The sequence below is a fragment of the Solea senegalensis genome, linkage group LG1, assembly GCF_019176455.1.
Source record: "Solea senegalensis isolate Sse05_10M linkage group LG1, IFAPA_SoseM_1, whole genome shotgun sequence".
Classification (NCBI taxonomy): Eukaryota; Metazoa; Chordata; class Actinopteri; order Pleuronectiformes; family Soleidae; genus Solea; species Solea senegalensis.
In genome coordinates, this window is record NC_058021.1 from 42223604 (window position 1) to 42250939 (window position 27336).

General features: G+C 40.9%; 1 protein-coding gene across 3 annotated transcripts in view; it reads left to right on the forward strand.

Moving 5' to 3' along the window:
- The window catches only part of LOC122779942 (rho GTPase-activating protein 29-like), a 31200-nt gene that overhangs the window by 1940 nt on the left and 1924 nt on the right, over positions 1-27336 (forward strand). The window contains exons 3-20 of one of the 3 annotated variants that reach the window (XM_044042648.1): positions 13059-13202; positions 17844-17940; positions 18115-18187; positions 18403-18463; positions 18906-19055; positions 19582-19646; positions 19776-19886; positions 21250-21330; positions 21793-21963; positions 22048-22185; positions 22522-22691; positions 23662-23828; positions 24698-24850; positions 25268-25366; positions 25760-25923; positions 25999-26187; positions 26539-26676; positions 26858-27090. In XM_044042648.1, the coding sequence (XP_043898583.1) occupies positions 13059-13202; positions 17844-17940; positions 18115-18187; positions 18403-18463; positions 18906-19055; positions 19582-19646; positions 19776-19886; positions 21250-21330; positions 21793-21963; positions 22048-22185; positions 22522-22691; positions 23662-23828; positions 24698-24850; positions 25268-25366; positions 25760-25923; positions 25999-26187; positions 26539-26676; positions 26858-27090 (2404 nt within the window). Of the gene's footprint in view, positions 1-13058; positions 13203-17083; positions 17350-17379; positions 17740-17843; positions 17941-18114; positions 18188-18402; positions 18464-18905; positions 19056-19581; positions 19647-19775; positions 19887-21249; positions 21331-21792; positions 21964-22047; positions 22186-22521; positions 22692-23661; positions 23829-24697; positions 24851-25267; positions 25367-25759; positions 25924-25998; positions 26188-26538; positions 26677-26857; positions 27091-27336 lie in introns of those variants that run through there. The other 2 variants (XM_044042664.1, XM_044042656.1) reach the window with 2 other exon arrangements.

Consider the following 27336-nt stretch of genomic DNA (forward strand, 5'->3'; position numbering starts at 1 on the left):
GAAACATACTCACAGTACGGAAGCAAATGACTTTGTGGTTAACTCTTGGTAAATCATGGACTCAGACTAGATTCACCAAGAACTAGTCTGCACAGTCATTTTAACACAGCAATTAGTTTCATTACACTGCGTGTTGGTAATGCTAACACAATATAACAATATTTGACGAGTATGTATATAAAGTATTATGTTATTCTCACAACAGAAGAGACTGAATGACCTTTGACGTTTGATGTATCGGCAAAATGTTCAGTATCATGCATCCTCAGTAGTAACGATGCAGATAGCTGAAATTCTCTACTAGCAAATGGCATTCCACTGTAGATATAGTGAGAATGCATTGACAAGAAGTCAGTGTTGTTTGTCCAGCTGAACACAGGAATGACAAACATCAAAGTGTAAACATACCTTAAGCCCTTCAAACAGTGTTACAGTGAGCATTCAGGTGAACTCACAGTTTGTTTCTCATTGTTCTGCTGTTAGAAACCACACACACACATACAGAACGTACATTTGCACCACTTGCACTGTAAAGTCCTCGCTGTGTTTCTGTTACGTTACAGATAACTCAGACTCAGCGTTTGCTGGTGTCACAGCCAGCCAGAACCACCTGTGGAGTGTCACTTTCAAGTGTGATAGCAGCCTCACTGCTCACACACTGCAGCACTTTCAGCATCGTATTTAGCGTCCTGACAACCACACTCAGCCACATACTGTCGCACACAAGTGGTACAGACACCAGAGCAACCACAGGTTTGCTCACTGTCTGTCTGCGTGTCTCACTTGTGTTTAATGGCTTGGCTCTTGTAGGCAGATAAGCACTACACCCACACACACTGCTACACTGATGCCAACTCACTGCACGGTATCGTGGTCATTCCCAGAGACTGAGGATGGCACATCATTCTTTTCTTCTGATACAAATATCAGTATGTTACAGTAACTTTAAACCTTTTAAACTATAAAAGCTGTTAACAGAACCAGGTTGCGGAAGTGTACTTGCATATACTTTTATATTTAAATTTATATACATTTATATACGAGCTGCATATTCACAAACGCTGCGGATCAGATCATCTGAAATGAAAGGTAGTACCTGTGTGTGCAGCTTTATATCCCCATATATATTTGTTTTTATGTCTTACTTTGGGGATTTTCTTTCCCACTGTTACGTCTGGTGCTTCCTCTTCTGTGATCATTGAGAGACACGTTCTTACACACAAGCATGCCCTCAGGGTCCAGCTGCAGGTCTGGCAGTGGGAGCGAGTTGTTTGGCCATTCCTCTGGCTGTAGGAGTGAGACCCCCGTGAGCTGAGCCCGGGCGTGCGTCATGCTGAGTGTTGTTCTGAGCCATCACAAAAACATTTCAGATATTCGTCTCCCTGTTTAACAGCACCTCTCATTCAGCAGGTGGGATGAAATCATACCATATGACCCTATAATGTCACTTAGGTGTTGTCAGTTAGATTGATGTGTCAGAGACACTGGCACATAACTTTGTGCACGATGCTGCTACTATGCCGGGCAAAAGTAAAGTCCTTTTTTAAATGAGTAAATAAAGAAATAAAGAAAGGAGTTAAATGTACACTGTATTCTGAGGTTGCTGATAACAGCAAGAAACAAGTTTACATCCATGAGTGAATGTGATTAATGACTTGTTTTAGTGTGTGGGGCCAGGGAGGATACACAGTGTGGAAAAATCAACAGTGGAAGTTTTCTGTGCTCTTTTAGGTGGTTAGTTCTGATCAGTATTTGACTGTACTGTAACATTTGGGTCACAATGGTTTACTGTAGCGCTGCATTATCAATTTTCATTATCAAGTAATATGTAGATCATTTTCTCGTTGTTTTTTTGCTTAAAATGTCAGAAAATACAGAACAGTTTTGATCAGTGTTTCTCAAACCATGTTCTCAAATGTCTTGTTTTGTTGACAAAGCAAAATCTCTAGAAATTATTATTACATTATTCAAAATTATTGATTGATTTAATTACGGTTTTATGAGGCTATGAAAAATCAGAACATTTCTTTTAATCATTGAAAAACAACACTCAAACCAATTAATTGGGTCAAAATAGATAAGTAAAAATGTAATGATGTAATATAATGAATGTAATTTTAAAACAGTTAACCAAATGTTTGTTTTGCAAAGTTCTCTCTAAAGTAATCTTTATTTTCTTTAAAATTCAAATCCTGAAGCATTTTACCAACCAATCACAATATGGTGCATAAAAACTTCTTTTTAACATTATGGATGGTAAGACACCACTTGTTTGTCTCCAATACCGATGTCACACAGTCAATCATCGGCCTATCGTTCCAATACAGTCCTTGAAGCTGTCAGCGACACCTTTGTGCCATCAAGCCATTTCAATACAGTAATTCTCCAACTGAGTAACAAGTATTCTTCTCCCATGAAGAAGAAGAAATAAACAGCATGACTAACTAAAATGCTGTGACTGATTTTATTTACATGTTTACAATCTGTGCATTGTGAAGCGTGCAAAATATCTATAGGATAATGGATTGTATTTGTATCTGTCTGATGTCCGATGCAGTATTGGACTGATGCTGAGTATCGTATCGGCTCATCCCTACTTAACACTAAACATGTTTTAGATCAAATTCATTTGATTGCACCTCTGTTAATACATGCTCTCTTATTTAAAAGACTTTGCTGAGTTGTGTTTTTGGTGAATAACGTCTTGATCTTTCACATTAAAAGACGAGCAAAAGCTGCAGCAACAAGGTGGTGAGGAAAGTACGGAGGTGAGTGAGACACATGCCAACTCTCGTGTTGTTCTTTTCATATTTTGCAAAGCGCTGACACTGGAGTAGTGTGTGAAAACCCACAGAATGCTTTATTTTGCTGAGAGGCATGCGCCCTGTTGAGATTTGGGAGGCTTGTTTTCTTCCTGCTGAGAGGCAGGTTTGACTCAGTGAGTCACACAGTGAGTTTCTCATACATTCTAAACTTTGTGGAGGATGATTATTGTTGTTCTCCTGGGTAACCGCCAGTTCTTAGCCAGAGGCGGTGCATGCACGCAGCATGTTTAGTTATCGGGAGCCTGTTAGTTGTGTTAAGGAGAACCACTGCAGTCACCAGCACAGGCTGAAGATTCACTGGGCTCAGACTGTGGTGTAGATTTACACTTTCTATCGTCTCTGGACTCCACGTGTCACAGAATTGTCGTCTAACAATAGTAGAGCTGTCAAAGAATGTGAGGCTGTATGAGTTTTGATGGAGGGGCTCGTTCACCCCTGACCTCATGATGATCTCCGTCCTCTTACATGTCAACACACACTGTTGATCGCACAAGGTTCTGACACCAAAAATGTATCATTTGTATCAATTGCCCGATGTTGCTAGTTCAACTACTCTGTAACTGTTCTCAAATATTAAATTCAAAAATCTCAACTTAGCTCTTAACTTGGGCTGCAATGATTATTCGATTTAAATGTTGTTGTATTTTTATTCAAAAGTAAGAAACTTGTCATTTGCAGCCAAAGCATGAACTGAAGCACACAGTGGTGTGTGGTTACTATTGTGCATCTAATAATGACTTCATTTAAATGGCGTTTTGAAAAAGCAAAAGAAAGGATAAAAGGAAAGAAAGACTGATTCATAATAGTACCCAGTCACAAACAAGGAAACAAAACCACAACAGAAAATACAAAAAGTAGTTGAGGAATATTTAAGCTTATAATTGTAACTGTACAAGAGTAGCTCACCAGGGCCAACATAATAACACAAACAAATGTTATAAAACTGATATTTTCTTATTTATCCAGTTTTATTTTGGTCTGTTCAGCTTAAAACAGCTTGGTGAATGACTTTTATCACGATGAAAATAGTCCTTGACACGCTGCCGAGCCGCCGTCCCCCCTCCCATCCCCCAACCCTCCTGCATACTCTGCATTCCTTTAGAACAAATGTTCACTTGTAGCCTATGGTGCCTTCAATAGACTAATGTTAGGTGTGAGGCAGATTGACTACAAAAGACTCTGCTGAAATAAATCAAGTTCAGATTTGCAGTCATATCTGCAACTCTGGGGATTATCACCTTAAATCTGCATCACAGCTTGTTTGTGTTCATCATATGAAAATGTTTTGTTCTTCACAAAGTGCCAGTGTTGCACAAGGTTATGGACTAAGCACAAATTGTGTTACTTCACTTTTTCACATCTTTCATTTTTGTTCCCTCACAAGAACAAAGCAGCCTATCAGTGCGTTAGAAAAGTACATTGTCGCAACAACATCGGATGTTTTCCCTCATTATCAAGCCAAACATGTTTTGGAATATGCAGTGCTGAGAACTGCGCCGTTCCATTGAAGTTATTGATGGTGAACAGGACAAGGTTTCACCTCTGAATCCTTGAAGGTTTCTTTGATGAATCGTGTCTGGGTTATTTTTATTTCATCCATTAAGCCATGGGTGGAAAAGAAAAGAGAAGTGTGTCGTAGCAGTGGTGTTACAATAACACATTGGTGCAGAGCAGACATCTCAGAACAGAGCACAAGGTTGAGCAGCATGTTACCGTCCATCGTGCTGCAGAAAATGTTCTTCATATGTTGTAGTGTTCTCAGTAGAGGCATTTAACATGAGGGGGAACACACCTGCGTGATCCTTGTTTCACTTTGTTTCACAGTGTTGCCTTCTGTAGCTACACCAATACTTACGGTAAATAATTAAAACATCATCAAATGGAAACAATTTCCATCTAAATTAAGTGCCAAGAACTATGATATTTTTATTCTATTACAATGTCATTTATAAACTGCAGTAGCATGAATTATTGCAAATAATTATTCACTTTATTATAATATATACATTTTTAGAAATGATACATGTTTTATTTATAGCATAATAGTAATAGCCTCACAATTGGATCTGGATCCTGCAGCCCAGGAGTCACAGCTACTGGCAGATTAAGGACAGACACAGGCATTTTAGTGCTGTGTCACAGGTTATCTGCATTTTTACTAAGATGCCTGGAAATGTATGTCACATGACCATTTACAGATACTGGGCTGGTGCATGCAGGTGTCAACAGGAAGCAGATCTCCTTTTCTGAAGCTGCCAAGTTGTTGTGTTGTTTTGTTCAATTCCCAGCTCCGCTCATCTACAGGCCAATGTGTCCTTGGGCAAGACACCTATGCTGGCAGCATGTGACTGGGTACCGGCCGGGCTGTGCCACATTTGCTCCAAAGCTCGAGTTGAGGCCGATGACACTGGCGGCTCATTAGCAGCATTAGCTTTCAAGAAGTCAAGGCACATTCAAGGAATATATTAAATGTCTTCACTTCAGCAAACACACTTGAGATCCACCGACTAAATCCCTGCTGCTGCTACCACCTTGTGATAATAGACGCACCATGAATTGCGTATTTATAGATAAAAATCAAGGATAAAACACTAGTTTTGGATCTTTTTAATATGTTATGAATAGTCACAGTAACCGATCAACTTTTTACTCACTATTAGTGGGTGACAGTGGGGTCTTTTGGTCAATGTGGAAGGGGCTTAACTCTTCATTCATGGTACTTGATAAAAATCTTCCGGGTCCCCTTGATAGTAATTTTGAGCAAAGTGGATATAAATGGTAGTTGTAATCAAATGTTAGTCCATTCACACCAACTAAATGTGTGTCCTTTACAGGCTTATTAGTGTTAATGCTGTCTTCTCTCCTTATCATGTTATTGGAGTCCAATTTTATTCAATGTCCCTGATTGTTGCCCATAAAAACCGACACGACTCCAAAACAAATATCTCCTCTTGTCACATAATTGCCCCTGTGCCAGCTCAAGTGGCCACTTGTGGTGGTGCCTTCATTTGTGAGAGAAAAACTGAATTGTAGCACATAATGTTTTAATGGTCTGCTGCTCTTAGGAGACAGAAAGGACAGATTTGTTGGGCAGTTAGTTTCCCCTGTGATGCTAAAGGATGTTTTGTGCAAGCCTGTGGTCGGGGTGTGTTTCCTGGGGTGGGATTTATGGTTATGGGCTCTGGATGTTTGTGCAGGAGATTGGTCATGGCAAGGGGGTGGATTGGCCAGTGGAGCGGGGTCACTTGCCTGCGATTGGACAGACGTGCTGAAATTTACGACTGTTTTTTTTGTGTGTGTGTAGAAAACCAAAAGGCTAATGCTAAATGCTCAGCTTCTAATTAAGAGACACAACACAAAGACAGACATACTTGTCCCAACTTGTCTTAGAACTTTGATTTAGTAATTTCTCTGCCTGATATTTTCTAGATAATGTCATTAAATCAGATAAGTGAGGTGAGATTCATTCATAAAACCTTGTCCTGAAGTGAGTCATCCACAGATGATGCATATCTGGGTATCTAGTGAAAAAAGACTCAGTGACGATAAGGCTTTACCTGTTAACATTGCAAAATGTCTTTCTTTCTTTATTTCTTTCCTTCTTTCTTGTCATTTTGTCAAATAGTGATGGGACAATATAGGATATTATTGCTGTGACAAAAGACACTTCCAATAATGTCCATGAATGTCTTTTATTGTGATAATCATGAATGGAGAACATTTATATTTCACGTGAGTGATAACAGTCCTCATGTAAACCTGCGATGTTTCAGAGTTTTTAGTCTTTGGAATGTTTTTGTGAATCACAATTATTTTGGTTAGAATAATTGCATTTGGGGTTTTGTAGCTTGTTCCATGTCTGCTGGTCAATTGTGATTGTGCTCATTTCTGCTGATGTTTCATATCCAAACATAAGATGAAATACAGAGTGTATTTTATCTTTGTGTTCTTTAATGAGTTGGATATGAAGTTGTTTGTTAATGTGTTATGTGTAGTTGTTTTTATTCACTATGCTTTACCTGATTTCTTAATGTAGCTGACGCCTGATCCACTGTGTGTCTTGTCTTGCACCTGCTCTGAAGTCAGCCCCTCTTACGTGTAATGAACTGTTAAAGAATTAGCCTGACTGTGAAGTGCGGACCCCACAGAGTGTGTCCATCACTAATAGGCCGAGAACATGGAGCTGTTTATGGAGCGCCTGCTGTTTACTGTCTGTGTGATGTCTGCGGCCCTGCTCCGTCTCCAAACAAGGCATAGGAAAGACAGTGAGGCACCCAGGGATGCAGTGTTTGTTTGGGGGGGGGCAAACAATTCCACCTGTTGCAGATCTGGTTGCCGGCAGCTCAGCAATGCAAGCAGTACGTTCTTATTTCAGTGTTTTCTGACCTTGTGATTTGTTTGTGGTTAAATAGACTTTTTAATAATCTTGTTTTTCTTTTTTTTCCCATTTCCACTTTAGAGACATTTGACTGTACAGAAAACTATGTATCACCTGGAAGTAATGTAGACCGATATATATATGTTAAGATAGAAAATCATCTCACTCTGTGGGTGTTATATCCACCCACCTCCCTATTCCAGTAAAGACTAGACGGGGGGAGGGGATGCTGACGGGGAAATGTGGCCTCCTTGGCCTTTTAGTAAAGCCCTGTGGCTGTTTCCCAAGTAGCACTGTGTCACCAGAGCTGCCAAGGCTTGTTTCATGTCGAGCAGATCGCGTGTCCAGACAGGCCAGTTGATTGCCTGTTATCAGTGGGGGGAGCGGAGGCTGTAACCTCTGTCAGGCCACCTGAAGATTCGGATTAGAGTGGTCTTTCTCTGAACCAGACACACAATGAGCTTTGTCAAAGCACAATAGGACCTCCCACCCTCCCGCCCTCCCTCCCTCCCACACGCAGGACCATTTAAAGTGCAACATTCATTAAAAACAAAAATGTTTTTAGCTCCTCTCTTGTGTGAAACTGGAGTCTCAACTTAAACCTTCAATGTTTTGACAAAGACGATGGTTTTCGCAACATCGTCGTCAGCAGAGGAGCAGCTCACTCTGGATGATTTTCAAATTCAAATCATTATTGAATGAAAATGAAACTGTGTGGAGAAGCATCCTCAAAACAGTGGCGTAACATCTGCAGAGAGAAAGTAAATCTACTGTATTACCTCACTTCTATTCTTAATCTATTTAAGAAAATTAGGGTTAGAGGTAAACCCCGCTGTCTTCTTAATCATCAGTCTTTCTCTCTCTGTGAGTGTTATGTGACTGGGGAGAGAAAACTAGGTCATATAGACGTCCACAGGGGGTAATACTGGTTCAGCAAGCATTTGACTTTTCCCATGTCCCAAAGCATGAGTGTTCTTCTTCTTCTTTTTGTTACCTCATGTCTTCTGTCTATCATTAGATGGAAGTAAAAGAGCCAAACCACTGGAGACCAAAAGATCAATAGATTTCCATCTAGTTGGTGTTTGTAGTTGATCGTTGTTGTTCTACTTAATTAAATAAAAATTTCAGAGATGACATCTCAAAGAAGTCTAGTCTTGATGATCACTCAAAGCACAACAGGACTCAAACCCACAACCTTCCAGTTAAGAGACACCTTGCTCTACCACTGCTCCACCGTTGCCCTCTAAAAGAGCCATGCACCCTCAACGAAAGATGATGAGTCCTGACAACACCTTATCCTTAGCCTGGAACTAAATTCTATCACCGTCACAAATTTAGAATGAACATCTCACAGTGCGAGCGCTGCTATGACCCACGTCTACTAAAGAACCAATAGAAATGCAGCATAGGTCAACACGGTGCAAACTAAAGACAGCTAGAGACACTTTGTGCTTTGGCTTCATTGTTTGTCTCTAGTCTGGCACTATAGCGGCGTAGAGGGACGATGCACACTGATGTGGATGGTCTTGTGCTTCAGTTGTTGCACAGTCTGCGTACGTTTGTCAGAGGCTTAAGGAAAGTGAAAAGGTTGTGATGCAGACTTCAATGTATAAGTAGCATGACCTCTGGACCAAGCAACATGTCCATTACTGAGCGTAAACATCCTGTGTCATGCAGGCAGACTTAACAGTATTTTTCTTTGAATAAAGCTGGGCTCAGACTGCAGGGGTTTTCAAATCCCGACTGATTTAGAAAATGCTTAGCAGCACACACTTGAGGAGAAACTCCACCCATAATCTCTCTAATCTCAAACATGCACACACTACAAGATTAGAAAATAATGGCTCATCACACTACAATCAGAACAATCTCATATGAAGTCATCGTGGCAGCACATGTGAACAAAATGTATCTGTGGTCTAATCACATTTTGCAGACAAAAGAAAACAAAAGGTCTGAATGGAAGGGGTTGTGTTGTTTTGTGTGACATGTTTAAAATATATTTGAATATCAGGAGTTTGTGAACTCATTTCAGCCTCAGTGGCTGCTGTGACATAAACATCATTGTAGTTATTTGATTTCAAGTTCTAGATTTCAAACATGTTATTGATCGGGGTGACCCTAATCAGACTGATCTGTGTATAACTCTGATTCATTCATTTAGTCATTCATTGGTTGATTGATTGATCGATTGATCGATCTAAAAAAAAAAAAAGCCTTGCTTCAGTTCTGATTGCTATAGCTTGTTTCATTTCAAAGGACCCGCACTATTGCATCATAGTAGAAACCCAAGGCTTCAGTGCAGAATGTCACACCCTCACAGGATACTTGTGCAAGTTTAGCTGAAATAAATGTATTTTTTGGGGGTGGGGATTTGCTTGTGTTTACGTTTCCTTTTTCCAAATAGATTCAAGATTCAAGAGTTTGTTTGTCGCGTGCTCAGTTATACACATGTAACGTGCACTGAAATACTCCTTAGACCACAGGTGTCAAACTCAAGGCCTGCGGGCCACATCCGGCCCACCATGCAATTATATTCGGCCCACTAGATAATTTCTTTCTCTACTGACTCACGGATCAGTACCACACTTATCACGTTACCTCAGCCCCTCATTTGTATTTGGCCCCCTCTCTTTTAGCTTTATAAATCTAGTAATTATTATTATTAAGTGACGATACATGTGACTACAGGCCTGTAAGTGCTGTTCTACTGAAATACAGCAGTGGAAATCAGGCCGGACACATGGAAAACTATTGTGTGTGTAGAACGACAGCTGAGCCCATTGATGCAGCTCCATGTTTGGCTCTGATGTGGAGGAAACACAAGTTTTGAGCGAGTTTTCTTCTTCATTGTTGTCGTGTCGGACCTTTTTGAATAACGTATTTTTGATTATGTTTTGTTTTGATTCTGCACAACTGTCAGTGGGTGACAATAAACCACACTCCCTGATAAAATGCCCCGACTGTAGGCCAGCTGATTGGCACAGGACATCCTTCCTTTTTTGTTGCCACAATATCAGTCTTTTGTTTTTTTGTGTGTCGTTAGCTCCTCTTTAGAACAATTTAGTCTTAAATAAATTCTTTTCTTCTTAGAGGAAAGGGAAATGGGTGATCCCAAGTCACATTTACATCTGTGATGTGAATCCACCCTCTGTTATCTCCCACTTGTGTCATTCAAAGTGAAAATGTTCCATTGTGTTCCTGATTAGACCCTGGATTTCATATGCTAAGAGTCAGACCACTGATAATAAAATGTTCAAACAGCAGTGAAAAACAAAAATACCCCAACGACCACAACTGAGAAGGAGTGGTTGAAAGGGGCTGGGGCTGTATTTAATGATGGTCTATTGTCAGTGTGGGGAGGGAGGTGGACTTCAAAGTGTGTTTGGCTGGGTCAGGGTTTTCTCGCCTTGTGGGCAAAGACATGGCGTTAACTGAGGATTTGTTTGCTTTTGATGGATGCTGTTATATTTAAGATCATATTAACGATGTTACCACGTAAATCCCTTTTTCTCCTGATGTTCATAAAGCAACATCTCACATGGCCTTGCTTTATGTGTCAGGTGTGGATTAAGGCGAAGATAACGGAGCTTTCTCTTTACCGTCTTTTGCTTTGTTCCTCGTCAAAAAAGTGTTTTCCATAGACACGCGATCGTTTCACGAAATGTCTTCACACACGCGGAACCCCTCACAACAGCTCTGGTATACATGCAAGACCTGTATGTATGACAGTGTAATACTGTAATGCATCAAACACGCAGAACGCACATGCACAAACTACACAAATACAAAGTTTAAAAATAAAAAAAATAAAAAAAAAGTCAGCAAGGAAGTTGGACTAAGTTTTAGAATATTAATACTAATATTAATACGAATATAAATAATATTAATTTGTTTTTGTGGTGCTTGCGATGAAATCGACTGCACACAAAAAATGGCGCAAACAGATCAAAAAAACTCCAAAAACAAGAATGACATCATTGTTTCAGTGGAGTTTTGGAGATTTTTTACACTTTGGGACCCATTTTCCAAAAATAGCGTTTTAGGGCTCCCAAACACCAGCTCTGCATGAATAAAAAGCCCAAACGATGCAAAGATTTACAGATCCTCTTGAACCTGTTCTCATGGGCCCTATATGACTGTACTCTACCATGTTTTATAGCAGCCAGTTTAATTAGTGTCTATATAAATAGAAATCACAGAGGAGCAGCAAGGGTAACACACACATACACACCCAGGCCTCTGTAATTCCTTTTTAACATTCCAATAAAGTCAGTCTCTCATCTCACCCCAGCGCCTGGTTGGATGGCACTGATGAAAAGCAGACGGCCGTTACTTCCTTCAAAACAGTGACTTAGACATGAAATCACCTGTCGTCTGGTGCCAGCCTGCAGAGCTTCTGCTGATTAACCTGCATCATCACACCTTAGTGTTTGTCAGCTTTTATTTGGCCTTAAGCTTTATTGTCCTCTATTACACACAACTCACTGCCACAGCTGTGCCACAGAGAGGCCCTTCAAATGTTAAATGATGTACAGTAAATACAGGTAAATGGCACAGGAAATGCATGCCTCTCATAGCAACTCAGAGCAACTGATCGATAGAATGTGATAATGGTCAAAGTTCTAAGAAACTAACTTGAATGCATTTTGTACATTCTTGTCATCTCGTCACTGCAATAGCTGCATAATAATAAGACACTGTGTGTGTTATTTATTTCCTCATCATTAGCACCACTGCCTTTTCATTAGTAGTAACCATTTTTAAAAATTGCATCTCACAGAAAGTCACACTCGGCACAACAGTAGTATGAGTGTTAAGTCAGGGTGTCACACTCAAATCCATCGTGGGCCAATTTTAATAACTTTAGAGTGTTTATTAGAGTTTTAATAAACAAAGGTTTATTAAAAAACCTGTTTTAATTTGGCTTGTTTTTGTCTGTTCATTAGAAATCCGTAGTTTAGCTTTTCCATATGAAAAAAGACTATATTTTTGTATTAAAATTATTTCTGAAATAAATAGATTTTATAGATATAAGTTTATTATTTAAAAATTTAAAATGTTATTCAAACATTACCTCCAGTTGAAACATTTTGCGCTCGATTTAAATATTGTTAAAAAATAAATGTCCAAAAAATGAAAAATGTGTAAATGGTGTAAAGGTAGATTGTAATCTTTGATTGCGCCTCATACCACAAAAGAAATACCGTTTTTTTCTTAAAGCACAACATATTTCGCCTTTCCATTTCTCATGAAACCGTTTATTTATCTGCATCAGTCTTTTACCTCCTGAACATTTAAGGATCATTTGCGGACATTTCTCAATCTGCTTGATTCCACGAGCTAATCTGTGGCTTTTGTGTCAGGTCTGTTTTGTTTATTGATTTTAATCTCACGTCTTCTCCACCTTTACGGAAACATTACAACCACGTCAGAGACAGATGTTTATGATGCGCGCCTCTTCCGTTGTACGTGTCATCACTCTTCTGCCTGGAGGAAGTTGCACAACAGTAGTTTGGTACAACTGTCACTGTCTCTGAGCCACCGTCACCACCTGGATTTATAAAACTCAACAAAGCGTGTACTGTTTTTATTTGCCCGAGGGGGGAGTCGTCTGGTCCGGACAAAATACTGATGACAGCACAGTCTTGTTTTAAAATGACATGATATGACAAGTTGTGGCAATGACCGAAGGAATGCCAAGAATGAATTTGATGCCGTGACTCAAAAGACAATGACACAAGTGACGAAGACTAATATATGAAAGTGCATAACTGTCTGCTGCAGACTTTCCAATTTTCTGGATATGGAACTAAACCTTTGTGAATTTCTTGTGCTTCATTTGTTGGGTCCAGAAACTGTGGAAGGCCTCCAGAAGGTGGTGCAGGAGCGTTTGACAGAGTTACTCCGCGTCCTCAAGGCTGTCATCGGCAAACACCACACCCTCAACTCAGTGGACATCCTCGGAGCAGCCGGCACGGTCATCGCCAAGGTCAAAGGTCAGTAATTATTCACAGACGTACAGGTGATGATCAGAGTTCTTGCTGTGAAATGTGGCGTCACCGGTTTCATGCTGTGGCTGACGTCAGGAGAGTGAGGTTGTGAGGTCGTTGTGTGGATTACCACTCGGTTTGAATTTGCTGGCAGACGATGTCAGTGGTTATTATTCTGAAACGCAGCAGATCCGGATTTCTCAGCCCCAGAATGAAGTTGAGCTGCTGGAAATGTGATCCACCACAAGGGAAATTCTTCACTTGACTTGCACACAAGAATCTGCACACAAGAATCTCTGCAGAGGAGGCTGCACGGCTGTAATTTGCATTCCATATTGCAGCGAGTGCAGAGGCCGCTTCAGCCAAACACATCCGCGTCTCTTCATTCTTTTCCTCACGTCATGTCAAAGGTCAGCTGCTCTGTCGCTATGGCTGCGTTTTTCACTGACTTCACCACCGACTCCTGTAATAAACCTTTTTAGTTTTCCGTGCTGTGCAACTTAAACTGTTGAACTCAGGTTTCGGGTTTCGGTTGTTTTACGTATTTTCCCTCATGAATGTGTAAAGTGTCAGACTAAGAAATAAAGTTCTGTTCTATTCTATTAACACAGCCTGCAGTTGTCTGTTTACAAAATACAAATAATATTGAGATTACAAGACAGCTGCTGTAATTCTGTAATTCCTGTGTGGCAGCTGTAAGTTAGTTTAGTTCAGGGTTAAATCAGGTGGTTGATGCAAGATTTGACACTTGTTACAATGTCATTTATGAACAGTGGTCTTAAGCCTTTGATTCAATCAGATGATATGAACGTGGCTTTGTGGCCTTTCTGATGTTGTTTTGTTCTTTAGATAAAAGCTAACATGGACACTTTGATATCTTTGACAGTTATGATAGATTACTGAAAAATATCCAGCAGTCGGATGGATGTGTCTGTTTTAGAAGCTGTACTTTAAGTTTTGGTGTAACAAGGTTTTTTTTTTTTACGTGACATTAGGTTCAAGGTTCAAGGTTCAAGGTTTTTATTTGCCATTTGTGCTTAAACAGAAAGTCCAGGCACATTGGAAATCTTGTGCGGGTTCTACGAGTCAGTAGTACGAAACATAAACACACTTAAGGATAAATATAAATATAAGTATAAAAGTAATAATAAAAAAAATGTCGAAGATGTGGGGAAATAAAAATAAAGAAATATACAGTTATACAGCAGATTATTACATTAGGTCACGTTGTCTTAGTGTTGGAATCTGTAGATCGTCATTCACAAACTGAACATTTCTATGTTGTTGATCCTCGAGAAGCTTAGATACATGTGGATAGAAATGTAACTTGGATTTACGGCGAGTGGAAATAAATGTGCAAACCCTTCACACGACTCTCTGTCGCCTTCGTGATCGATGAATTACAACATTAGCTACGAGTCAAACCTGCTTACAGCTAATTAAGTTCAGGAGTTCAGGAGATAAAGGTACATTTAGTCAACAACTGGCATATTTTCTGTATTTGATAAAGGAATTCAGTCATTTCAGCTGTTTCAGGGAATCTGGTGGTTGATATTTTAAACAACTTTCTCCTCTTTCATTTATGCAGTTTAATGTATTTGTGCGTGTCACATGGTTTTAGTAGATATGTTTGAAGCCATGTGCGTGTGGCTTCTCTTGAGTCGAGGTGAATTCAACACTCTAAATTGACCGTAGGTGTGAATGTGAGAGTGAATAGTTGTTGTTGTTGTTGTTGTTGTTGTTGTTGATGGACTGGCGATCTGTCCCAGCTGTTCGCTGCCTGTCAGTCTGTGTCATCTCCCTCTGTGATCCTAATGAAGTGTTTTATGGTCTCTTAGACTCTCTTAGAGACATGTTACTAACATCTGAACATAAGACGGCACTAGTCATTACGTCCTCAACATAGTGCTGCTGTGCAAAACTGCCGTGATGTCGCTTTTATACGTGACACAAACACGTGGAGACGTCGGTTTATTTTTGTGGACAGTTTCCATGTTTGACTCTGTCCTAGAACTGTATCTGTGTCTTCAGAGTTTCTGCAGATCTGATCAAGGAACTTGTCCCCAGGACATGTTACGATCCGTCTCCTCAGCTCTGACCAATGAACCAATGAACATTTATTTTCGGCCGGTGCTTTAATATAAATACTGAGCACCACATGCTGTCTGTACAACAGCACACTGATAAAATCAACCTGACCACACTCTGCTCCAGCTCGCTATTCCTGCTCTCGCTGACATGCACACACACACACACACACACAGATATCGCAGACAGACACGTATGTGTGTGTGTGTGTGTGTGTATTATTTGGTCTTTGCAAACACACATGACATGCAGTTGTGTTTGCACACACATACACACATATGCACAAACTTAGCAGTGAGCTCTGATAACAGGTGGTTACTGAAGACTTCTCTAACCTAATCTCAATATTGGAGTTGTGACCTACTTTGGAAGAAATCTTAAGAATGCATCTCCATGTCAGCCGTGTTGAAACCTCTGACTCAAGCTTCAGTCTGCACAAAGGAAACTGGGGGGATCCAGAAAAGGTTCGTTGGTAGGGTTGTGAAGACTGACTGTAATGTCACTGACAGGAGGAAAACATGGCACCAACTAAAGGATTTTTCTGCCATTTATTCACATTTTCAAAGCAGATTGACTGATGTTTGTCAAAAAGAAAGAAAGAGGAGCATTTCTCTGCTTTTTCAGCCTCTTTAATGTGAATATGTAACGTTTCCTTTGTTCCATATGACAAAGAAAATATTCAAACTGATTGATTTTGCTTCATAGACCAAATGAGACGTAGTTTTGAGGTCTGACCAAAACAAGCACTTGATAAATGGAGGAAATAATCACCACAATCGATGTTGTCATGGTTTCTTTCATGAAGCAAATTCCAGTGTGAGTTTTGTGTCGTGATGTGGACAAGATGTTGGAAAAGAGGGACACACTTCAGCTGATTTTCTGCTGAGGTGAAGGTGAGGTAGTGAGACAGGTCAGTGTCTCACTACAGCAGTCTCACCCACACAACCATAGACATGATGTTATTACTTGCAGATTTAAATCTGCTGTAAATCATGTGTCCAGTTCACAAGTGTAAACTTGTCTTTCCACAAGGTGGCGCTTTACCTCACCACACTCCTCTGGCTGGACTGACCCTAGCGGTCAGCAGGTAACTCAGTCCTGACACAGCCAGCATGTGAGTGAGACGTCAAAGGTTTGCTTGATAACGTCTCTCGTCCTCGTCTGTCCTCGAGTGTGTCGTCCTTTCACTCGTGTTCGTCTCGCTTGTGACACTTGGGGCATTTGAACAGCTGCCAGAATTTACTGGAAAAAAAATATCCTGCTCCCGCCCTCCCTCTCCAAACACATAGTGGACTAACCTGTTTGAAATGACATTTGCATATTGCTGTTTAACCACCCACGCTGCTGTCTTTTAATTTGTCCCAGTGGACACAGAAACGTCCTCTGTTTGTGTCTCATTACAGATTTGATCTTTGCTGAAAAACTGCTGTGCACTGCAATAAAAGTGTCGACCGCTTCAAGTTATTGAGATTCTTTCTCTGCTCTGTCGCTCTCTCTGTGTGTGGAGAAGACACTGGCCTTTTTCTTTTATGATGATGACTCAGTAGGTTTCATTTAATTCATCTAAGAAAAGCTTTCTTTTCACTGATCCCTGGAAGTGAAGCTTGTATTCATCGGTAAACTTTGTGTCACTCTCTGTGATTTTATGGGTCAATTGTCCCAGTTGAGAAAACAATGGCCCCTGTACTCGAATGATGCAGTTTCCATATTTCAATTGTGACAAGTGGTGGTGGGGGCAGAGCTCTGGAATCATTGTTATGAGATCCACAGGATGTCCTGAGGAAGAAGAAGTCAGTGCAGAGTTGTACGCTAGCATTCAGGGCCAGGGAGGTGCACGGCAGGGAGGCTCGCACCACTGCGCCTCCTCTCTTTTTTTGTGGGGTTTGCCTCCCCAATGGAAAGATGCCGTGACCAGGAGTGTGCAATCATGAAGCCACCACTGATGTGGAGCGATTGTGCTTTTCTAAACGAGAGCGTAGAATCGAGAAAGCGGAACTGTTGTGAGCCGTTTTCTTCTAGTGACTGTTGAGGATTTCTGGTCCCACTGACTCAACAGTGACAAAAGGTAAGTGTGATCACAGCGATCTTTAACGTTGCATGTCACACACTGTGTGAGCGTTTCCTGTTGCGGGGCAGGCAGGAAGTAGTCGGATTTCTCTGTGGCTGTCTTTGGTTCCTCTGACTGCTCTCTGCAAATGTCTTGTTTTGTGAGAAGGAGAGCGCCCTGCACGTGTGTGCAGAACTCGCTCTGAAGTCACAGGACGTTGAAACCAGAGGAGAACGATTGTAGTTTTTTGCGTTCGACTTGTGGAGAAATGACCGACGATGGAAGTGACACGATTCTGTGGAGGAAAGGGAGGGACCATTTGGGATTGTTTCTGAATATTCTTTCTGTGGATAGTTGAAAGTTGTTGAAGCTGACCCTGAAGACATTTTTGATTTCATCCTCACAGAGGTGATAAATCAACAAGTCATTTACTTAACCATGTTTTCATAATGTCATACAGTCCCAATATTCTGCTGTTGTGATGTTAAATAACGTCTTATCTCACTCCACAGCTGTGAACTTCAAGGAAGTGAACTCAGAAAACACAAAAGCTATATTTGGAGAGATACACACATCCATTGACACCTTGGCTTTCACGTTTGGCAATGTGTGAGTACACTGTTTGTTTGCCTTTTCAACACCACTCCGCTTTTTATTACTGTTTTGTGTTACTAGTATGAATGGAATTGACAACTACAGCCAATAGGTGTGAATTGTTGCTTTGAATAACACTTGAACCACATGAAACCGACCCTGGTCTGCATCAACACATGTGCCACACAGAGTTTCTGACTTCCTTATGGGAGATGTGGATGGCGGCTCAGGGTTGGGGATCCCCCAGACCAGGAGAAGCAGGGTGAGGCACCATATTTCTTTCCATAGCTTTTTATTTATTGATTTTTTTATTTTTTCAAAGCATAGCAGTTTTCAAAAGGTTCCACTAAAGTGGTCATTTGACCGTTGCCTGTGTTTTGAAGACTCGCTCTGTGTTCTTAATTGGCGTGTTGAGAACACGGTCTGACTTTGATTGTACGTCTGCTTTTTCTTCTTAATCTAAAATTGCCTCTCTAGTCTTACGACAACCTCTCTGTGGATCCTGACGGATATGTTTCAGAGAAAAGTGACCTTGTGGGTGAGTGTTTTCGTCTCATTCTGTCATTTACGTCTGAGCGTGTGTGAATGAAAGTGTCATTCTGAAATATAATAGCTATTAACTTCTGCTTTAGAGAAGAAGAAATGAAATGACAGAGTGTTGGTTCTTAAATGCCTGAGGTAGACCCACCCTAAACCTCTGCTTCCACCCCTGTTATTTCATACTGGCTGCTGGTTTTTTCCCACTCTGTCCACATATCTGACATTCCGTCTGTACAGCTGTAGTGTTGAATTCATCATCAGTGGGTTTTACAGTTTAACCAATAATAACTAACTAATAATAATATTTTTTTTTACCTCATTGACGTTTTCTTTCTTTTGTCACTCACGTGTGTCTGAGACACAGCAATGAAGTATTTGGCAAATGAACTGATATCCTGTGTTTGGAATCTTCTTTTTTTCTTGCTCTGTTATCTCCACAGTGCCTGAGTTGCCGTTGTCGCGGGAGGAGGAGGTTGATCTGACCCTGCTGAAAAATGACAGCGGGGTGGAGTCTGCTCTGCTCTATGCCAAAGCCTGGTCCAAGTACATTAAAGACCTCCTGGCCTGGATGGAGAAGAGGATAACCATGGGTGAGACACATCAGTTACTGCATCATGACAGTGTACCAGATCATCTGAGAACTATTGTTAATAATAAATGCATATCAACTAGAGCGACGGCTGGGTGATATGGAGAATCACCATATCATCTTTTATATTTGGTATTGGATAAACTGTGTATATATAAATCAAATCACTATGTCTGTATGTCTGGGCGATGTGGCTCATCATAATGATATTTGTAGGTTTTATATAAAGCTGCACAAAATTGGTCTCTCTGGACACTAAATACACTCTAAAATCAAATATCGACTGTTGATGTTACATGATGTTTTATTTCTTGGGCTTTTTGATGTTAAAATATGGTCAAATTCACAAATAATTAAGCTTAAAATGAAAGAAGTGCTATCAAGTGACTTTTGTTGAAAATCCTTTTGTCAAATCTTTGTATTCTTTAATGAATATATAATATTTGATGTATTTGTGTTTACATTTTGCTTTTTTGTTCAGTGTAATGAATACATAGTGAGATAATGTTAAATTTGCTCTCTTGCAGATATTGAATATGCTAAAAGTTATGCCAAAGTGGCCGAGTCTGCAAAGGCGCTGGCCAGTCAACAGGTAACCAGTCTTATTTATTTTATTTTATTTAAGCTGCCTTAATTAATAACTGTGTATTATTATTATTATTATTATTATTATTGTTGATTACATTGAGGACATTTATTTCTTTATTTCATTCATTCCAAGGACTACATGCCGTTCAGTGAGATCTACATTTCCACATTCAAGAATGACATTGAGTACAACCAGCTGCTTATTCAAACTGCAATGGCTCTTCAGACCAATAAATTCATACAGGTAATTATTCATTTTTATTGAACCAAACCTCATTATTAGGGCTGCAACTCCCGATTATTTCCATTATCAATGAATCGAATAATCGTTTCAGAAAATGTTGAAACATGTTGATTGGTGTTTCTCAAACCTCCAAATGATGAAGTTCTCAAACGTCTAGTTTTGTCCACAAACCAAAATGATTCAGTTTTAATGATTTCTTTGTTTTATGGAGCAAAGAAACCAGGAAGTGATCCCATTTTTCATTTATTTCAACATGTACAATCATTTGGGAATACAACAGTCTTTAGTGAAAGGCACACAGTTATCAGTTCTTCTACACAACCAGGCTCTGGTAAGGATGCACAGATACCAGTGTTGGGTATCAGGTTGGATACTGCCTTCGTATTTGTATTCATCAAACGACTGTGACACTGCTGCACCTGATACCACTTTACATATGCAGCAATAAGAGCGGATATGTCGTAATGTCTGAAATACTTTAGGAAAAGCAATAACGACAGAAGTAGAGCAGATTGTAACCTGTGCTCTGCTGAATTGTCCAGAGGAGGAGAAAAGTAGCTCCTTCAAACTTCAGTTATTTGATAGAACATCTAAAGAACCAACGTGACGCACAGCAAAGGATTTGACACCAAATGTGTCGTATTATTCATTTAAATTCGTTTTCTATAAACAATTCTATACTTTTACTCTAAAAATGTGGCGTTCCATTGCAAACAAGGCCATCTTCTACGTTCTTTCACGTATCTGGATGTAAATGTTTGAAGCTGTGTTTCCATCATGGTACAGTTCGGTTAGGTACAGTATGGTCCAGACTGGAATGATGAAGTCCTGGTTCAGGCTTGCAGTTCCACTGAGAACACCACCTGTACTTGGTTGGTTGGTGTGTGCTGTACTTGACGGCTGCGCCAGTGAGATACGTGACGTGAAGACGCACCGGCGCGACGACAATGAACGACCAACACAAAAACCTCTCAACGGACACTAATGGAGGACGTCCAGCTGCTCGGTTTGTGGCTGAAGAGACGTTTTTCTGTCGTCCCACTGGCTGACTGTTGTGGGTGGAGCTGTGGAGCTAGCTCCACCCTGATCGTACCGTAACATTTTACCCTGGGACCCAAAGGGAGGTTGTGCCAAAGAATGGAACATTCGGGGCTGGTTATTTATTCCTAATGGAAACACAAGAAGATTTGTGTCGTACTGAACCAGATCGAAGCATCGAGTTGCCAGTTATATTCACTTTCAAATAATAATTGATAATGACAAAGACAAAGATAATGCCAGTGGACGTGAAGTGATTTTATTTTGAGTAAAGAGATTAAACTCAACTGCTGACTGCTGTCCTGTCCCGTCTTTCCTGTCTCAGCCTCTTCTGGCTCGCAAGAATGAACTCGACAAGCTGAGGAAAGATATCAAAGAGCAGTGGCAGCGGGAACTAAAGAAAATGGTACGTTAAGAAGTTCTATATTTCTTATTGTCTTACACTTGCATGAAAGGAAAGAGAGAGACTCTGCATTTTTACATTCCATTGTAAATGATCGTCACATATGTAAATGTCAACATCCATCCATCATCTACTGTCTATCTCCACCTGAGGGTCAATCTCAGCTGATGCAGTGCGACAGACGGGGTCACACTCTGGACAGCTCGCCCGTCCATCACAGACACAAACAACCATTCACTCTCTCATTCACACCTACGGCCAGTTTAGAGTAACCACTACACCACCGTGTGGCCCTAAATGTCAACATAATAATAACAAATCATTTCAAACAATCAAGCAAAAGCATTGTCAGTGTTTGGCGTCTCACACTCGAGGTTGATCATTCCCAAAGTTTCGTTGTATTTCATCTCACCCACAATTTAATGTCAGCGCTTCATGTTCGGCTGATGTTTGTGGTTTTTCCAGCAAGAGGCAGATGTGACCTTGCGTAAGGCTCAAGCATTTAAGTTCCAGAGGAGAGAGGAGTACCAGAGAGCCCGCTCGTCCAGCAGCCGCTCCCAGGAGGAGCTGTCGAACAACGCCGCTAACAAACAGCTGGAGAAGAAGAGGAGGCTGGAGGAGGAGGCACTGCAGAAGGTAGGCGAGGGGAAGGAGGCTTTCTATCACTATCAGTCTTTACTGCAGTGCTTCATCCACGTCCTCTCTTTATTCTTTGGTCAGGCGGAGGAGGCCCAGGACCAGTACCAGAGCTGTATGGCCGACGCAGGCTTCAGGAGGATGGATCTGGCTAATGTTAAGAGCACCTTCCTCACACAGATCAGAGAGATGGTCTTTCAGTGTGACCTCACCCTCAAAGCTGTGAGTGGACAGAACGGAAATGTCATTCATCTTTTCTCTTGATGTTTAAGTCAACAGATTTGTAGAACCTGAATTACAAATTGTTTAGTCTGTTGTTCTTGTCAGTTGTCACGTTATCTTTTAAATCCATGTCTATATTTATTTATTTTTCCATAGAATTAAAATAAAATGTCTTAATATCAGCTAAAGATTATGACACATTATTCCGTCATGATATCCCAAAATAAAACCACAGCACTTTCAAGAATATTGCATACTATATTTCTCTTTATATCTTTATATCCTTGTGCAATCTTTTGAATTATCCCTCCCTCCGTCCCTCCCTCTCTTTTCCAGGTGACAGTGAACTGGTTTCAGCTGCAGCAGACGCAGACTGTGTCTCTTCCTGCTCACCACCAGGCTTTGAGTGAAAGTGCTAAGTTGTACGAGCCGGGCGAATGCTACGCTGAGTTTGTCCGGAATCTGCCCAAAGAGCGGCTTCACTCTGACTCCTTTGACAACACCAGGTACAGAAGCCAGCGACCCTCAAAGTGTTCACACGCCGCGACATAATAATATAATAATATAAAAATCAAACTCCTGTCACTGTCAGCCCATGTTGACCTTGTGAGGTTACATATCAGTACGTTTGAGGTCATTTTGGACAAAAACGTTTTGAAATAGCTGGAAGTTGCTATTGAGAAGCTGCTTAGTTCTTCTTTTAGCAGTGGTAACAGTGAGTCAGAGGGGGAGGAAGTGAAAGAGAGACAGCGAGAGAGCGAAAAGAACCAAGGAGAGACGGAATGTGTGTTGAATTCGTTTCCCTTCCTCAGGAAATATCTGTGGTGCAGGCTGAATGCAGCGGGGGAGATTGTGAGCGTGAGAGTTTGGCTCGGGTTCAGGTCACTGCCATTGTAAGAAGACGCAGCGATTTATAATTTCAGTTTGTGTTTGTATGTTTATGGTGAGACGATTGATCTGGTACATACACATAACAAATCATAACAAATCATAATGACAGTTCCGCGTGTTAGGACTTGTGTTAGGACGTGGATTCACCAGTGACAGATTCAACCGGGACAGTTCTCAAGTAGAGTGTCGGGAAGCCGGTGATTATCTGAAACAGAGAGGTAACAGTGCAGTGGATATGTCTATAATATAGGGCTCTTCAATACATGGATATTATATCTGTGTTGTGACATGAGTCCAGCATTAGCTCAGAGGTACAGATTTTAGATATGAATTTCATTGAATTGATTAAAATCTGCTCTATTGCTCAATAAATTGAGTGGTATGTTTTAAAATAGATCAAGTGCTTGTTACATTAAACAGATGCATGCTAGAAAATAAATGAAAGTAGAGTAATGTCTGAGTGACTAGAGCAAACCTGCCACAGATAAACCCTGCGATTCTAATAATGTTGAGTTTTCACACTCTCAGGACAATTGAAAAATACGTCCTAGGTTATTTTATAACATAAGATTTTATTTCCCTCAGGTTTGTGTTCAACAAAAGGTCAGTGGGCAGCACTCACTCCTCCCACGGCAACCTGTCGCAGGCATCCATCACCTCCGACGTGCTGAGTGGAGATGAAGTGGACAGTCCCTTACACCGGCCACTGAAGATCAGCGAGCAGGGCTCACACAGCAGCACGGACATGCACGGTACACCATACAACCTGAGACTGACTGAAAAACACTTTTATGGACAACATAAAAAAATAATCAACAGATGAATCGATTATGAAAATAATCAATTAGACGCAGCCCAAAAAGCACGTTCACGTCTTTAAGTTCTCACCCTCGCATTTGAGTTGTATAAAGTAGGTCAGATTTCACCTGTTGTTTTCAATCTTTAACAGTGAATATTTCACTGAACTTTGGTACGAAACAAATCGCAGTTCAAATCATAAATGTTTCCTTGGTGACACAGAGAAGTAACCATGGAAACAATGGTGTGTCATGGGTTGGGCTTGAAGACTAATTGTCTGTCAGGTTTGGATCAGACCCGGGTCCGGTTCAGCCAGAAAAATGCAGTCGGAGCTGCGCTCAGAAATTCAGACACACACGGGTTATTGTACTTGTGGCATCATCATCATCATCATTATCATCATCATCGTCAGAAGCTAAACAAGGGAAGCCTTTGTATTCACAGCTGCTGTAATTATCAGTGGACTTTACAGGAGCTGTCATCCGATCCCTACTTTTACAGAACGAGTAATAACACGTGCACAAGCATATCATCAGACTCTGTCAGTAAATGATAGAATTGGGTGACTGTCTTGATGTTGTCCATTATTTTTGCTGCAAACCTGCCTGTCTTTATAAAATCTTCTCAAGGACTTGAACCTTCGATCTGCACCAAGAGACTTTTCTCAGGACTGAAGTCAAATCAGTGCGAGCCGCGTGTCGCTGAGTCATCATGTGTGACACTTTGTCCCTGAAAATAACATCGAAGAATTTGCCAAGAATATCACCAAGTGTGCAGCAGCACTTTACTACATGTCTGTTTCTTCATGTTTTCCCTCCTGCAGCGCTGAGAGGTCAGGCCCCGCTGAGAGCCTGGGCCTCCAGCAGTCAGGGGAGTCAGGGGAGTCAGGGGAGTCAGGGAGGGATGTGCAGTGACTCAGAGAGCGCTGGAGGCAGCAGCGAGTCCCGCTCCATGGACTCCCCCACTGCTAGTCCAGGTATGAGGATTTTCCAACAAGCTTTGATTTGTTCCTTAGTTTAGAAATAAACATGTATGTATATGTGTGTGTGTGTGTGTGTATATATACATAATCATCTTTTTTGTTAGGGACAAATTACATGGCACAGTACAGAAATACAGGGGTTGCCCTATTGTTTTTTGTTTTAACATAATAGGAACACGTAATCATCTTTTAATGAATGTTCCTCATCGTACACCAGACCACCAAGCTACTCCTGTCATACTGCACTTCCCTCCACAACTGAAACTCTGTGCCACACTCTGAACTGTATGACGTCGTGTGAATAATAAAAGAGAGCAGTAGATACCGTGTTTGTCTTCATGCCACATCACTGCATACTCGTCTCTGTTGTTGTTTCTATAAATATCAGTCACTTCTCTGTTATTTTTGCAGGTGACTTTAAACGTCGTCTGCCCAGGACTCCCTCGACTGGAACCATGTCCTCAGCTGATGACTTGGACGAGAGGGAGCCGCCGTCACCCTCAGATAATGGTTAGACATTTCTCACTCTAATAAATAAAGCTTTATTTATTTGCTGTGGTTTGCTACAGTCTGCAGTATTTATCATGCATCTATGACTCTGGTGGAGAATGAGGTCATGGCCTCAGGTTACACTTCCTGTGTCAATGAAGCTAGTGCACACACACTTAACACTTTTTTATGTAATTGTTTCTTACAGAATAAGATTGAATACGATAATATATAATACATTTATATATATATATATATATATATATGTGCACTAATATACGTATATACAGTATGTATTGTGTATCTGTTTTTTATTGTTGCTCTGATCACATGTCACTTCTGCCTCTGACTGACTGAAAAGTTCCGCTTTCACATGTCTAACACGTTTCCTCATGCCCTGATGTGATTTGCCAGGTCTGGCAGAGATGGTGACGGAGACGGCCAGTTCCCCCGGTCCTTTCCGAAATGCTCCCATGTCCAAAGCTGCTCAAACCCATAAGCTGAGAAAACTGCGAGCGCCATCCAAGTGCAGGGAGTGCGACAGTCTGGTGGTTTTCCATGGAGCCGAGTGTGAAGAGGTACAGTACAAATGTCAGTGTGTCTTCTTTTCTCACTTCAGTCAACCACGTTCTAAATGTTGCTACTCTTGCCAGTGCTCCTTGGCCTGCCATAAGAAATGTCTGGAGACGCTTGCTATCCAGTGTGGCCATAAAAAACTACAAGGCAAACTTCAGCTGTTTGGTATCGACTTTGCTCAAGCAGCCAAAAACAGCGTGGACGGCGTTCCCTTCATCATCAAGAAGTGCACGTCTGAGATTGAGAGTCGAGCGCTCAACATCAAGGTAAAGTGGAATTGTTTGAGACACTCTTTATAGCTTAGTTTAAAGCTAGTTAAACGATTATTTTATTTTGGTTTATAATAATAATAAAATATCAGAAAACCTTAACAAATGTTGAGCGGTGTTTGTCAAACCTGGAGATAATGATGTTCTCAAATGTCTTGTTTTGTCCACAAACCAAAATGATAAACTTTTAATGATTTCTTTGAACTATCGGAAATCTTGTATTAATCAATTAATCAATTGATTTAGCAATGCATTAATAATTGATGAATTGTTTCAGCTCGAATATTGTCTTAAATGTGTGTTTTTCTGTGAGTTTTGTGTCATCGTAATAACACATTTTAATTTCAGGGAATTTATCGTGTGAATGGCGCCAAATCCCGCGTTGAGAAGCTCTGTCAGGCATTTGAAAATGGGAAGGACTTGGTGGAACTGTCTGACCTTTCACCCCACGACATCAGCAATGTCCTCAAACTCTACCTGAGACAGGTACATGTCACATGCCTACATGTGTTAGGGGGAGTTAGGGTTAGCATGAAAAACATTTGTTTCCATAAAACCATGATATGAAGTGTTGGGCCGCATGTAATTGACTCAGGGACCGGATCTGGCCCGTGGGCCCTGAGTTTGACACCTGTGTCCTAAACCAAGGTTTTAATGTCTCCCACAGCTTCCAGAGCCATTGATCCTGTACAGATACTACAATGACATCATCGGCTTGTCCAAAGAGTGTCAGCGAGTGAAAGTAGACGAGGCCGATAAACCCCCGAGCCCTCAGACTGCAGAGAGGCGTGGCCCCAGCACACGGCTCAACAGAGTCATTTTGAAGATCCGAGATCTTCTGCGTCAACTGCCCACAGCCAACTACAGGACTCTGCGCTACCTTCTGGCTCACCTGAGCAGGTAAGAGCTCCGAGCAAAGACCCACACGTTGTCGTTTGTCTGTTGCTTTGTGAGCAAACACTGAAACGCAAACTTCCTCAAAAGACACAAAGGTAAATGGAAACTTCCCTAAAGCGGAGAGGAAGTTGTACGAAGAGCATCAAAGTCTTGCTTCATTTACGTAAAGTCTTCTTCTCTTGTTTTAGATATTTTTGAAATGAACCTTCTGTTTATTTCCAGGATGTTTGGACACAACATGACAGAAAG